We start from the raw sequence: 14,590 nt of genomic DNA, 5'->3' as shown, positions 1-14,590 counted from the left end.
TCAAGCTAGATTAGAATGTAACATTTTGTTAATAAAGTTTACAGTAGTAATATACAGTCATATTGAATAAAGCTTGTGGTTTAATGGATGATTTCTTTTACTTTTCATACACTGCCTGTGCTTTAGCTCTTTTTAGGATAATACACTATGATCTCTGTTATATAAATATATCTAAAATTGTATATTATGTTGGCTGGGAGGATATAGTGCTCTTCCGGTGGTAGCAGCTGTTTGTGCAAAAAGTATCAGAGAATTTTAATAAATGTGTTGAAAATAATGCTCCTTTACTTGCTTGTTTAGATAGTAAATTCTTCAGAACTGATGTCATTCTGTGCGTGGGTGCAAACAATGAAAGATCCCCAATTGGTGCCTCAGTGTATTTCCACAAAGCTAATAAACAATAGCAACCAGAATCGTTTTTGACTAATATTTATTTAGTTTGGAGTTCCTTTACACTGAAGCAAAGCTTCATGGCATTGTCTTCAGCACAATTTAAAGGACCACGTGGTCTCTTCCTCCCTGCAGTGGATAGTATACTAATATTATGTATTCTCCTCAGAGGTTACTGTATCAGCATGGTGTTATTCCTGTGTAAAACAAAGGAAATTCTTACTTCAGGCATCTCAAAAAGTTAGCCTTTCAGCTTTCCAAAACGAACTTAATTCCTTCAATGTAACAATAGCAGTATAATACTAGTTTTCATAGGTGACAAAGAATATTGCCCTTGTAAATCATAGTAAAGAGGGTGCATGAATTGATTCCTTAGTGTGGAATTAAGTTATTCTAACTCCCACCATTTTCAAATGTTAATTTTTATTTCTTTGGTAGCTCACTAGACGCTTGCCACCCATCAAGGAGGCCAAACCCAGGCTGCAGAAGCTGTTCCGCGATTTCTGGCTGTATTCGGTGCTGATGGGATTTGCTGTGGAAGGATCAGGTACTGGACATTCTAAGAGGACAGCATTGCCTTTTGATGAATGTAAATACAACTATATGGAAATTATTCACAGTAGCTGGAAGAAAAATTACAGGCATAAAGACACTTCAAAGCAAACAGCTTACATGACTGTTCTCTGGTAGGATTTCTTTAAATCTTTGCAGGTTTGTTATCAGATGCAGCATAGTACAACTTCTACTTAGTTTTATTCCTAAGTTAATAGCCCTAGTTATAAGTTTTGATAGCCAGGTTCCTGAAATCAAAGATCAGACACATGGGGTACAATGGTAATTAAGTAGAAACATTGGAACATGGATCATGTGTTTTGAGTGTCTGTGCTTAAGAGCATGAAAAATCTGCCCTAGGAAGTAGTGTAAAGCTTGGTAATGTGAGTAACTTTGTGAAACTTATTTTTTTATAATGCCTCATTCCACCTTCCTCTTTCTACTTCTGTTCCAGGTCTTTGGCCAGAAGAATGGTATGAAGGTGTGTGTGAAATTGCCACCAAGTCTCCATTACTCACGTTTCCCAGCAAAGAGCCACTTCGATCTGTTCTGCAGTACAATTCTGCCATGAAGAATGACACCGTGACTTCTGTAGGAATTCATTTCTTCTATTAGCTCCTTCCATAATGTCTGCCAGTGTTAAATGACATGGTACCTGTGATATATTGAAATAGCACAACACTCCTTTAACCTGCCTCCTATTAGTGGAAAGAAGCTGTTTTACACTATTCTTCTGACAGCAGGATGCATAAGTGACTTGGGGTCAGTTTTATGTAGTGTTAATATAAGTGTTTAGAGGGGAAGCTACACCATCTTAATTAGGTGTAGAAACCAAGTCTCTGTGAAGATGGAAGCCTCTTAGTGCTTTTTCATCCATTTTGTATCCAACAAAACTTCCACTGTTTAAAAAAAAGAAAATCAACAAAGTTTGAAAGGAAACAATACCTTCAGTCTTTCAAAGAAGTGTTAAATTTACTCTGGCTTGATCTGGTATTCTCTCTCCTTAGTGTTTGTAGTATAGATTTTGCAGGACAGATTTTGCCCAAGGGCTCTTTTTGGCTTATGAAATCTCTTTGGCTCCCAAGTAATACAGAAATCTGCATTGTGCCTTGATACATAGTTCTGTGGCACCAAAGACTGGCACAAGTCCATGAAATTTCAGGAGCTGGGTAGTGCTGATGTTGGTTGAACTTTTATGCATTTAGTGTAGGAATTGTATTTCTTCATTGGTATAACTGCATGGAAATTAGCAGTTATTTCTGCCAGGAGCTTGATTCCAGATTTAATTCTGTTCTGTATTTGAAGCATTCAAATCATCCCTGCTGATTCAGGGGAGGTTGGTCTGAGTCTGCAGGCAGAAGCATCCTCTGACATATTTGTGAAGGTTGAAACGTTAACAGAGTAATAGCTGAATGCATGTTTGAGGACACAAGCTAATACAGGACTCCCACTTAAGATAACTTCATGTATTCATCTCTAGGCTGAATTAAATGAATTACGGAGTACCATAATCAATCTCTTGGATCCTCCTCCAGAAGTGTCAGCATTGATCAATAAGTTGGACTTTGCCATGTCTACCTATCTCCTTTCTGTTTACCGCCTAGAGTATATGAGGTATATGTATAGATATTTACTTCTTTTCACTGATGAAACAGCAAAAAACCCCCTGAAACAAAACAGTCAATAAATCCCTGAAAGAGACATGATCTAAACCAAACAAAACCTGAAATAAAAAACCCCAAAACACCTCAGCTTACAAAACTCTCCTTCCCTAGGGTGCTGCGTTCAACTGATCAAGACCGCTTCCAAGTCATGTTTTGCTATTTCGAAGATAAAGCAATTCAAAAAGACAAATCTGGTAAGATTTACCTGCCAAGGTTTTCTCTCAGCTTGAGATATGAGGAAATTATCTTCAGGCCTGCAAAGCAGAAACAAATCAAGCAGCTATATAACAAAATGAATCATGTTCACCAGATTGCTCCTGCTTTATTCTTGCCAAGAACACTGGTTTTGTTTTGAAACTGGTTCAATATTGGCTGAGTAAACATAAACACTTTTTAACTGTTAAGTATGGTTTATAAAACAAATGTGGTTTTGACAATCAAACCTGTCACTTCTCTCCGTTCCTCAGGCATGATGCAGTGTGTGATAGCTGTTGCTGACAAGGTGTTTGAAGCTTTCCTGTCAATGATGGCTGATAAAGTAGGTAACCTGGAAACTAAAACTTTGAATTTGTATTAAAGTTCTCATTTCAGTTTATGAAAGTGAGTTTGTCTTTTCCTTTAAGAGCTTCATACTTTGGCATGTTTTTTAGCCTAAAACTAAGGAGAATGAAGAAGAGCTGGAGAGACATGCTCAGTTCTTGCTGGTGAATTTCAACCACATTCACAAGAGAATCAGGAGAGTTGCAGACAAATACTTATCTGGACTGGTAGACAAGTGAGTACAGATTTCATGTTTCTCTTTTCGCAGTGACTGTTTAGTGGTTCCTTAGGCACTTGGTGACACTGGTCAAGTGGATTTCTTGGCTGCTACTTCTGCTGAAACATCTCCTTGAAAAATAACAGTCAATAGTATTTTTAGCCTGAGCTCTGAAACTTAAAGTGGGTTAAAATGTATGTCGGCTTAGTATTCCCATGGGTGGAGCAAAGCAAAGTGCCCATGATAGAAATGCAGTCTCAGCTCCTATGAAATAGCTCTCCTCACCTTTTGGCTCTGGGTTAAGCCATGAGCCATGGCAGGCTTTGTGGCTTCTGTTGAGTGTGAGCTTACCTAGGGGGGTATAAAACGGGATGTTTGATTAGCTCCCTTGATAAAATAATGTCCTTCCTCAGCTCTCCCTGTTATTGTGTTTCTGAATTCTGTCTTGCTCTAGATTTCCTCACTTGCTGTGGAGTGGAACTGTGCTGAAGACTATGCTAGATATTCTGCAGACATTGTCTCTGTCTCTTAGTGCAGTAAGTACTTTTTCTTTCCTGGAACTTTTTTTTTCTTTTTTGCTTTGTTCTGCATTTATTTGATACTTAATTGAGTTTGTAATTTGGTTTTCCTTTTACTAAGATTGATAAAATCTTAATTTTAAATTCTGTGAAGCAAGAACTATCTTCGCAACCCTATTTCATAAGTAGTAAAACTAGTGCTAAAAAGTTGTTGTCAGATGTGGTTTATAATTGTTGAAATGTCTCATTTGAAATAAAAATTCGGTGGTGTTTTTCTGGTTTGTGGTTTGTTTGGTCTTCTATAACTGATGGTTTTTAGGTTATATTCTCTCCAGTCTGTGTATGTGTATCCATATTTCTTGAGTTTATTACATGCTAGAATTTTTGAAGATGGAAATGCTTTATAGAGTTTTATTTTTGTACTAAATGTTGAGGAGAGTGCTTTGGATTTTTGAAATTATTTATTCTAAAAACCAAACTGGAATACAAACAGTTTCTTTTAGAGCTGTTCAAGTTGATTTGGGGAGCAAAGGCTAACCAAATAGGTTTGGTACTTGTAGTGTTAATGTCAAGTGATGATAAATTTTGCCTTACTGAGAGCTGATAATTGTTTCTGTTTAGGACATTCACAAGGACCAACCATACTATGACATTCCTGATGCTCCATACAGAATAACAGTCCCCGACACGCATGAAGCCAGAGAGGTGGGTGGCCTTCTGTGATTTATCAAAGAATGAAACAATGCCTCATTTCATAGCTTGGAGATAAATTAGTGAGCTGCTCTGAATGGTCATTTTTAAAAAATACTTCCCTAGGTGAGGTTTTTCTAATAGGATATGATACTCAGTATTTATGTTTTTCTGAATTTTACTATTTTACTTGACTTAAAGTGTGACAGTTCTTTTCTAATCAAGGTCACATTTAACTGTTACAGAAGATTTTTAACTGTGTCACGTTGCTGCAACTGTCTTGCTCCCTATGTTACTTACTACATCATTAAAACTAGTGCCTCATGCTAAATGTCCTGTATTTTACTGATTGTGTTGATGCTTTTTGTTCTAGAGTATAGTCAAGGACTTCGCTGCACGCTGTGGGATGATTCTGCAAGAAGCAATGAAATGGGCTCCCTCTGTTACAAAATCTCATCTACAGGTAATGGGCCTGCTTCTGTGAAAATTTGATTTTTGCAGATATTGGACACTGCAAATCTACCTGAAGTTTGTATTTCCTTTCCTAAAAAAAGAGCCTCAAGGGTTTCTATCCTTGTGTGAAAGGGCAACTAATTATATTCCCTTCTTCTATATAGTCCAAACCAGTTCATCTCATAAGGTTTTTTTGTCAGAAGTGATTCTTTTAAGAAAGATCTCAGCCTTCAAGCATTTATCTTGATAACTTCATTCATTTTGAATACAGAAGGAGTCTTTGTGTATTTAGGAGGACATTCAGAAAATCTTATTGCCAGGGGAGCAATGCCTGGAAGAGATGAGTAGGGACAGTCTTTTGTCATGTATGTGTATAGTTAAGTTTCCCATAGTTTGCAGTGATGAGCTTTTGTTTGCATTGCTTATGTTTTTGTAAACATAGTTTGCTTATGAGCTGCCTTGTTCTGAAGTTAATCAAGTATTTTGGGGTTTGGGGTTTTTTTTTAGGAGTACCTAAACAAACATCAGAACTGGGTATCGGGGTTGTCCCAGCACACTGGACTGGCCATGGCTACAGAAAGCGTTTTGCACTTTGCAGGCTACAACAGGCAGAACACCACTCTGGGTGTGAGTATTGTTTGTTCCTTTGTGCACCTGCAGAGAGACTTTGACAAATTAAGAGGGCTGAGGAGAGACTTCATTGCTGCCTACAACTTGCTCACAAGGGGCAGCAGGGTGCAGGCACTGATCTCCTCTGGTGACCTGTGACGGGACTCGAGGCAATGGCATGAAGCTGAATCGGTGGAGGTTTAAGGCTGGGTACTAGGAAAAGGTTCTTCATTCAGAGGGTGGCTGGGCACGGGAGCAGGTTCCCCAGGGAAGTGGTTACTGCACCAAGCCTGACAGAGCTCAAGAAGTGCTTGGACAATGCTCCCAATGGTGTGGTGTGATTGTTGGGTTTGTCCTGTGCAGGAGTTAGGCTCAATGATTCCTGTAGGTCCCTTCCAACTCAGTATATTCTATGATCCTGTATCCATGGAAAAGATACACATACTCCTTATTTGATTTTTATCAGTCCTGGTACTGTTGTACATAACAGTCCTGATACTACTCTGATTATAAGCATAAGGAAATTTAAAACATATGTGAAGGAATAAAAAGAGAGAGGGACAAGTGGTTTGATATGAACAGTATAAACACCTTGTTGTGGTCTGGTCACAGGCAACCCAGCTAACTGAAAGACCAACTTGTGTGAAGAAGGACTACTCCAACTTCATGGCTTCTCTTAACTTGCGCAACCGCTATGCAGGAGAGGTAAGTACAGGATTTCTCATGACTGTGGGGTGTCCACAAGCTCTGGCATCACTTCTCAGGGGATGATGTCCTTCCAGCCTGTACTGGTGTGTGGGTCTATGTTACATGAAGCATAGTCTCTAAATCCCTTCAGTATAAAGAGTATAATTTTCCTAGGTTATTAAACAAATCATTTTATTGTTGGTCTTGCAATAAAGCTAAAGATTAGATAAAGCTACAGATTAGATTGCAGATAAAGCTAAAGATTTGGTAAAGTAGTAACAAAAGATGCCTCTGTTTGTGGAACTCCCTACTCAGCACATGACCAATACTAAACTGGATTCCTGAAAATACTGTTCTCTGTTGAAAACCCCCTTAAATTTTACAGGTTTCTGGAATGATTCAGTTCTCAAATGCCACAGGACGAACATCTGACCTGAATAAACTGATGGTCAAAGAGCTGAATGCTGCTCTTGAATCAAGCAATACTGAATTCTACACCCAGGCCATGTTTAAGTTGACTGCACTGCTAATAAGCAGCAAAGGTAATGAAAACCAAATGGGAGTTCTGCTTTCTGACGATGAATGCCAAGAATAACAAACTACAAAAACTATCCCTATACCAACCCAGTATGCATCAACTTGAAGCAAAACTGTTTTGAATTTTTTCAATTAGGCCTATATTGGGGAAAAGCCTCCTTAAACTAGAAGCTATTTATTATTAGGAGCTGATTATTACCTACGGTGCACACCAATGTCATGCTGACGTGGAAAGCAGTTGTTCTGTTGGAGAAATCTGAGTGAATGTTTATTTTCAGACTGTGATCCCCAGCTCCTTCATCATCTGTGTTGGGGACCCCTGCGAATGTTCAATGAACATGGCATGGAAACAGCAATTGCTTGCTGGGAGTGGCTGCTTGCTGCCAAGAATGGAATAGAAGTGCCGGTAGGAAGTGATTTAACTACTTGTTCTCTGCCCCTGCGAGGGGGAAGAGAGAAGATTTTGAGAGATTCGCAGATAATGTGAATCTGTGTCAAGGGTGTTTAAATGCACTGTCAATCACTTCAGCCTGCCAGGAAGTCTCTGTTCCTGTATTGTTGGAAGTCTGAGCACCCTCATGAGGTGGACTACGGGAAACAGATCTTTCTCAAGAGCATGAGCGTTACAGCGAAAGAAGCCTGTTAGAATCTCAGCTATAGAGTTTACTTTGCTGATGAGAGGCCTGAGCTGTTCATGAATGACTATACTATCAAAAACTACAGAATGGTGTTTTAAAACAAAGAGAAATCAGTGTCCCTGCTCGTTAATCAGCCTCTGGTATCTGGTATTGCACTATTACATAAAAACATAGGTTCGCAAGTGTCCTAATTCTGTAACAGGCTAAACCAGTTGTATTTTGTGAGATGGGGATCAATGTAATAGTAATAAAGCAACTCAGCATGGTGTAGTGACAGTTCACATAGCTGAGAAAGCTGCCTCTGGTAATTGCTTTGCTTAGGGAGCACCAGGTGTTTCACTTGCTGGAGATAATCACCCATCTGAATTTACTTAGTTGAGTTTATGTGCAGGTTTCAGTGGTTAATTTCTTGAGCATCAAGTTCATTTTTTTCCATTGGGCATTTGGGCAAATGTCTTTGTATCTTGTTGAGGAGAACAGAGAAACACCCATGGTTGCTTAGCCCCCTTAGTACAGAGGATGCTGCTCCTAAGAGCAGGATCAGCAAAACTGAATTATGTACCATCTTTATTGTGCTTGATCAGCTAGGGTGTGCTCAGTGTTCTCAGGGGCCAAATATGTCCTGCAGGTCATGGCTACCTGGCATGTGCTTGTCTCTGCTGGGCTTGTGTGAGAGGCAGCAACCTTTAGTAGAGCAGGAGGATGGATGGCATGGGCTGATCTGACAATTCAGTCAACAAAGTCTCCTCAACAAAATGCAGTGCCTGGCTACTGCTGCCTTTAGTCTTTCTGTTACTAGCTGAGATTCCGGGGGAGTCTCTCTTCCTTTTGTAATTTAGGAAGTGAAAGAAGCATTTTCTTTCAGGTGGGATGTATAGACTTGTCTGCTTCTCTGTCAGCACTGCAGTGAATTTTAATTGTTGTAGTAGGTTCTTGTGTGTGCTGTGGGGAAAGATTGTGTTCTCCATATAAGAAGATGCTCTTGAAACAAGAAGCACTGTCACCTTCCTTTCTGCAGTTCATGCGGGAAATGGCAGGAGCCTGGCAAATGACAGTGGAGCAGAAAGTTGGGCTGTTTTCTGCAGAGCAGAAAGAAGCAGATCCATTAGCAGCCTCGGAGGAGAGCCAGCCAAGGCCCTGTCCACCAGAGGTGACCCCACATTACATCTGGATAGAGGTGTGTATTTCTTCTGGAATGTCCCACCTGTGGCAGTCTGTTCCTGTTCCTGTGATTTGGGAAAGGACTGGAGTCAGGTGCTCACAGCCACGAGACACACTCTGTTTAGAGGAGCATAATCATTGAGGGGAAGAAAGGTGTTTCAAACAGAGAGAAGTCTGGTGGTGGGGTTTGGAATTCAAAAAGGTCAAAGGAGGCATGGTATGTCTGTCTCTTTTTCTCAGTTTTTGGTGCAGAGGTTTGAAATAGCCAAATACTGCAGTTCTGACCAAATCGAGATCTTCTCCAGCCTGCTCCAGCGGTCCCTGTCCCTGAACATTGGCGGGGCGAAAGGCAGCTTGAATCGGCACGTGGCAGCCATTGGGCCCAGATTTAAGTGAGTGCTTTTGGGTTTTTCCTTGGTGGAATCACAGAAATAAGATTATAGGGAGAAGAAATAAGGTTATAGGGAGATGGAAGAAAACAACTAGACACTTCATGTTTAACTTGTCCTTGGCTTCAAGTAATGAAAATTACTTTAAAAGCCTGCAATGATGCGGTCTAAGCTCTGTTTTCAAAGCAGAAGTTGATCGCTTCAGCTTGAAAATAAGTTTTTGGTGTTTCAGGAAATTTCGTGGGATGATTTCATATGGTGAATTGCCCACATCATGGATCTAGTCTTTGCTTCATCAGTTACTTCCACCTGTTGTGACTTGAAGGCTTTCACTTTCTGTGGTTCAGCAGTCACAGCTTTGGGAATAGACTGATAATGTGAGCAGATTGCCAGAAGCTCTGAAACAGACACTTCTCAGGCTAGGGTTACAGCTGTAGCTGTGGTTTGCATAGTGGTGTATTGGTCACCATTTTGGGAGAGCCAACATTTCCATTCTCTATTTTGCTTATTAGGTTGCTGACCCTGGGTTTGTCTTTGCTGCATGCTGATGTGGTTCCAAATGCAACTATCCGAAATGTTTTGAGAGAAAAGATTTATTCAACTGCCTTTGATTATTTCAGGTACTCTTTTATTTGAAACGACTCACTGAAAATGTGTTTGTGTTTTTCCTGAACATTCAGTGATACTTCAAAGCAGCAGCTGTCTTTCTCTTCTAGTGATTTTTCTTCCTTTCCTTTTTTTACCCACTTTAACAGAAACGGGTCTTGTGCTTTAGTATGGTTCATACACTATCTCAAAGAGGCTTAGATTTTAGTTTCAGATTTTATGTGTGGTTTAAAAAGCAGGAATGTTTCTGTTCCATTTTTCCTTATTTTGAAGTTTATTCAGTGCTCAAAATTGTATCTAGATTTATAAGGTTTAAAGAACTGCTCTTAGAGTGTGTGTGGCTGAAATACAGTTTCATTGTTTTGAAAATACGGCCACACTGAATCTAATTATTTCAACATTTGATACAGGCACAAAAGAAAATTTAATTGATAGGAATGTCTGAATGTGAGGAGGTCAGTCAGTCCTAATATTAACTTTCAAATGAATCCAGTATGCTGACAGACTGCTGCCTTAATTTTCAGTTGTAATTGGAAGTTTGTACTCTTCAGTCAGACATAATAAAGCCATGAGGATAAAATGTAGTGATGTGTGGTCTCATCCTTGTAGATTTCAGTCAGAATAAAAAATATTACTTGATTAGGTTGGTGAGGGTTTTTGACTGCTGGGAGTTTTTTCCCCTAATGCACTCAACATCACATTATTTGTGTGATTTCTTCAAGTTGTCCTTCAAAGTTCCCTACACAAGGGGAAAAGAGGCTCCGTGAGGATATCACCGTATTGATCAAGTTTTGGACAGCAATGTTCTCAGACAAGAAGTATCTGACTGCCAGCCAACTTGTGCCACCTGGTGAGTTCCTTTAAGTGCTGTTTTAAAAGCGTCTGGTTTCTTTGATTGGATTCTACATCAGATTTGTGCTCTATTCTTAGATAATCAAGACACCAGGAGCAACCTGGATATCAATGTTGGATCTCGGCAACAGGCTACACAAGGATGGATAAATACTTACCCTTTGTCCAGTGGCATGTCAACTATATCTAAAAAGTCAGGTATATTTTTGATTGTAACCAGCTCATTACTGCCAATTTTACGGCATAGTTTATGTTCAGCTATTTGAAGAAAATATTTACCTTTAACATCAGGCTCGTATTCTGGCAGGGTATTTAATTACCAGTGCCAAACTCCGAAAAAAGAAGGCAGAAAAAAATCTCACTGGTAACAAGCAGGAAAGTTCTGAAATCACCTGAGCTTTTTCATAGAATGTTCAATTCTGTAGTGCAGGAGAAATAAGACTGGAGGAGGTCAAGATGCATTGAACTCCTGTAAGGAAATTTCTTGCTTTGTGTAAACATGCCTCTAGTGCTTTTTGGAGACAGCAGAGTGACATTAGATCCTGGACTGTGTTTTTGTACAGTTTTAAAACTACGTGCTCTTACTTTTCAGTTCTTCTGTGTTAATGTTTCCAGGTGTGGACAGTTTGAAAATACAGCTTAACCTACTGAACAAAAGCCACTGAAAACTTTTTTATCCTTTTCTCCAGGAATGTCCAAGAAGACAAACAGGGGGACACAGCTGCACAAGTACTACATGAAGCGCAGGACATTACTGCTCTCACTGCTGGTGAGTCATCAGAAGGATGGGAAAACTGCATAAATTTCTAAGACCCTGGATATATCAACTAAAGAATGGGATTGGGAGTGTTTTGCTTCTTCCAGAAAACCCTCGTATTTCCTGTTTCCCTCAGGCTACTGAGATTGAACGCTTGATCACATGGTACAATCCACTGTCTTCCCCTGAGCTAGAGTTGGATCAAACTGGAGAGAGCAGTGTAGCAAACTGGAGGTCTAAATACATCAGTCTTAGTGAGAAGCAGTGGAAGGATAATGTAAATCTGGCTTGGAGCATTTCTCCTCATCTTGCTGTGCAGCTGCCTACCAGGTGAGATATTTCAAAAGAAACAACTGATGCAATTATTGCTGCCTTAGAAGTTGAGTGAGTATTTACAGTGAGTACTGATAGCGCTTGCTGCTGGTTGCAGCCTCTTGCATACTGTCACAACTGTTTGAGACCCTGAAAAGAACTGGATTACTTAATAGACTCATTTGGCTCAGTCACTAATGAAGTCCAACTGCCTTTCCTACCACCTGCTCTTTGCCAGTGTTGCACTTAGCATTTGATTCAGAAGAAATCAGGTTTGTTTTTTAATAGCATTCAGCCCATTAGCAAGCATAGCATTTAAGCAGTGCAGTGTTTTAGCTAGATATTGGCTTGCACTTTAATAAGTATTACAGGAGAATTAGCATAGTTGGCTATGGAAGGGAAAGGAAATTCTTTCCCCCTTACGACAGTGATGGTTTTTGCCAAGTACAGTTTTGTGCTCTGCTTGCTGTAGAATCCCAGATGGGATATTTCAGCCAAGAATCCACTAGTGGAAGTGGGCTGAGATACAACTGATTTATACAAAAGCACTGGATGAGGACCAGTTGTTTCAGAATCCTCTTTCCACAGCATGTTGGTGTACATTATTTCATAGTTGGAGTATTTGTTTATTGAGCATACAGTTCTTTGCCTTTTACTGCCCTCATCTTCACATAAATAGAAGAAGCCATCAAAATTTTCTAATAATGTTACTGTATTCCTGGTTATACTTAGGTTTAAGAACACTGAAGCTATTGGAACAGAAGTGACTCGTCTGGTCCGGTTGGACCCGGGAGCTGTTAGTGATGTTCCTGAGGCAATAAAGGTACCTGTGAACATTTTTATGGTTACAGGGCCCCAGTAGGCCCATTTCATTCAGATATATTGGAAAATACAGTCTTGACTTACCAGTGTTTGTTCTAGTGCTACCCATATTTCTGGTAGGAGAGAATGACAGAACAGCTGTGGAAAGGGGGTGCTGAGGGGAGAATCACAGCAGTAAGGTAGCCAGTTAGCTAAAGGTGCATTTTGCTTCTGGGTATTCTCACTGTACACAAAATGGCTCAAAACCCATCACTTGCAGTACAGCAACCATTTCTGTTCCTTTGGCATAATTAGTGAAAAGATCACTGGACCAAGCCATGATGAGTGCTGCTGCTGAAGTTATTTCAAGCGTAACCTTTTCTGTGTATCAAAAGGCCAAGGTCTGGAAGTGAGGGAGGTTCACCATGCTGATCTGCAGTGAAGCACTTTAGTGCTGTGAGGGACAGTCTTGTCAGAGCTGTGTTCTATACGTCACCTGTAAAATAGACGGCAGGAAAACTGAACCTTTTTTGACCCTTTTCAAAATGACTCATCCTTTCTCCCTGTGCTAGAGCTCCTGGATTGTGCTTTTAGTAACTTCATTTGGTGTTCTGAGAGGTGAGGTGATTCCAACAGCTAGGTTTCCATGGAAAAAATGCATTAGATAAAACAACCATGGTTTTGTAAAAAAAAAAGTCCCATATTTCACTTGCCCTGCTGGAGGAAGCTAGATGACAGCATTATTGTCTGATGTGTAGTACCCACACATCAGTGAGTGCTACAAGCCCTAATGTGTCTGGCCTGCTTTTTCAGTACCTGGTTACCTGGCACACGATTGATGCTGATGCACCTGAGCTCAGCCACGTTCTGTGCTGGGCACCCACAGATCCACCAACTGGCCTGTCCTACTTCTCAAGCATGTATCCACCTCATCCTCTGACAGCCCAGTATGGAGTTAAAGTCCTGCGATCTTTCCCTCCGGTAAGAAGAGTTCCAAGAAAGCCTTAACACTCCAGGGGAAGTTATGGCCTTGGTCATTGTGGCCACAGGCTTCATTTTAATGCCCTGGAGAGAGGTGTGCTAAATGGGTGCAGCACATGGCAGAATGTGCACGGAGTGGGATGGAAACTTGAAATTGATTGTTCCATGTAAAACTGGCTCATGTATTTGCAGCTTTGTTGTTGTAAGTGACACTAAGCTGAATTCTTCAGTCTGCCCTTCTCAAATAATCTCTTTTGCATCTTTTCTCAGTGACAAAGTTGTTTCTTTTAAGGCAGCAGAAAGCTGTTTTTTAGCACTTGTCAGACTTCTGTTAGGACTGTGAAATACATGATTATTAACTATATTTTTAAGGGAGTTACTAAACAGAATAGTACTTTGATTTGAGGGAGTTGTATACATAGTTTAAAATAAAAAGGCAGTGGGATTTTGTTTATCGCCTAACTGAAAGGAGCTTTTCTCCGTGTATGTGACTCATCTTCCCTTCTGACTGCCAAAACAAAGCAGTAAAACCCTGCCATCCCTTCTCTTTCAGGATGCCATTTTATTCTACATTCCACAGATAGTTCAGGCACTGCGGTATGACAAGGTGAGATTATGAATCAGCTGCATGTAAACAAAACAGATTTTTAATGGAGCTTTAAGATTTAAAGCAGTAAATAAAACAAAAATAAGTGTCATCTAATCCTGCTTATTATTATCCTATATCTAATACATAGAAGAAGAATTATGGTCTCTAGAGGCTAGCTTGCTTTGGATACACCTCTTTTATGAATAAGTGAACTTGAGAAAGGCTATGTAGCTCATCTCTCAGGAAAGAGATTTTGTTATGGGAAGCCCCAGGTGAGGACTCTGAATAAAGCTTTTGGAAGTCTGCATGAGATGATGAGTAATGAAATTAAATCATTACCCTTAACCATTTAGCTTCGGAGTTAACCAAAGAAGACATACAGGGGTGTCTTGTGCTCCATCACGTGTATGAAATCAGATCTCAGCCTCATCTTGCAGAAGCCAAAGTAAAGCTTGACAACTAAGTTCAGAGTTCATTAATGTGAGATCATTTTACCTGCCAGCGAGGCAGTGAGCTCTGGTCAGTGCTTTATTTTCAGGTGAACATATTCCCATCCCATAGGGTAGGTGACTGTGTATAGTTATTCTTTGAGAGCTCTGCAGTGCAGAGCACAAACATCAGACACCTGTTAATATCAGTCAAACACA

At 40.1% G+C, this 14,590-nt stretch overlaps 1 protein-coding gene and 1 long non-coding RNA gene across 5 annotated transcripts in view; one reads left to right on the top strand and one right to left on the bottom strand.

The window, feature by feature from the left end:
- The window catches only part of PI4KA (phosphatidylinositol 4-kinase alpha), a 54,691-nt gene that overhangs the window by 31,252 nt on the left and 8,849 nt on the right, over positions 1–14,590 (top strand). For all 4 annotated transcript variants that reach the window (XM_069031129.1, XM_069031132.1, XM_069031131.1 and 1 more), the window contains exons 20-42: positions 829–937; positions 1,397–1,533; positions 2,423–2,556; positions 2,718–2,800; positions 3,074–3,144; positions 3,257–3,381; positions 3,818–3,899; positions 4,503–4,586; positions 4,945–5,034; positions 5,532–5,651; positions 6,246–6,338; positions 6,706–6,862; positions 7,136–7,263; positions 8,514–8,672; positions 8,897–9,048; positions 9,558–9,665; positions 10,374–10,501; positions 10,582–10,701; positions 11,193–11,272; positions 11,397–11,590; positions 12,305–12,395; positions 13,187–13,354; positions 13,908–13,961. In XM_069031129.1, the coding sequence (XP_068887230.1) occupies positions 829–937; positions 1,397–1,533; positions 2,423–2,556; positions 2,718–2,800; positions 3,074–3,144; positions 3,257–3,381; positions 3,818–3,899; positions 4,503–4,586; positions 4,945–5,034; positions 5,532–5,651; positions 6,246–6,338; positions 6,706–6,862; positions 7,136–7,263; positions 8,514–8,672; positions 8,897–9,048; positions 9,558–9,665; positions 10,374–10,501; positions 10,582–10,701; positions 11,193–11,272; positions 11,397–11,590; positions 12,305–12,395; positions 13,187–13,354; positions 13,908–13,961 (2,667 nt within the window). The remainder of the gene's footprint in view (positions 1–828; positions 938–1,396; positions 1,534–2,422; positions 2,557–2,717; positions 2,801–3,073; positions 3,145–3,256; positions 3,382–3,817; positions 3,900–4,502; positions 4,587–4,944; positions 5,035–5,531; positions 5,652–6,245; positions 6,339–6,705; positions 6,863–7,135; positions 7,264–8,513; positions 8,673–8,896; positions 9,049–9,557; positions 9,666–10,373; positions 10,502–10,581; positions 10,702–11,192; positions 11,273–11,396; positions 11,591–12,304; positions 12,396–13,186; positions 13,355–13,907; positions 13,962–14,590) is intronic.
- LOC138119365 (uncharacterized) lies at positions 430–2,886 on the bottom strand. Its single transcript, XR_011155480.1, has 3 exons — positions 2,812–2,886; positions 1,461–1,597; positions 430–587 (listed from the first exon to the last, which is right to left on the bottom strand). It is a non-coding gene; the product is annotated as an uncharacterized lncRNA (long non-coding RNA).

The sequence above is a fragment of the Aphelocoma coerulescens genome, chromosome 15, assembly GCF_041296385.1.
Source record: "Aphelocoma coerulescens isolate FSJ_1873_10779 chromosome 15, UR_Acoe_1.0, whole genome shotgun sequence".
NCBI classification, from domain to species: Eukaryota; Metazoa; Chordata; class Aves; order Passeriformes; family Corvidae; genus Aphelocoma; species Aphelocoma coerulescens.
This window is presented reverse-complemented; position numbering and strand designations above follow the sequence as displayed.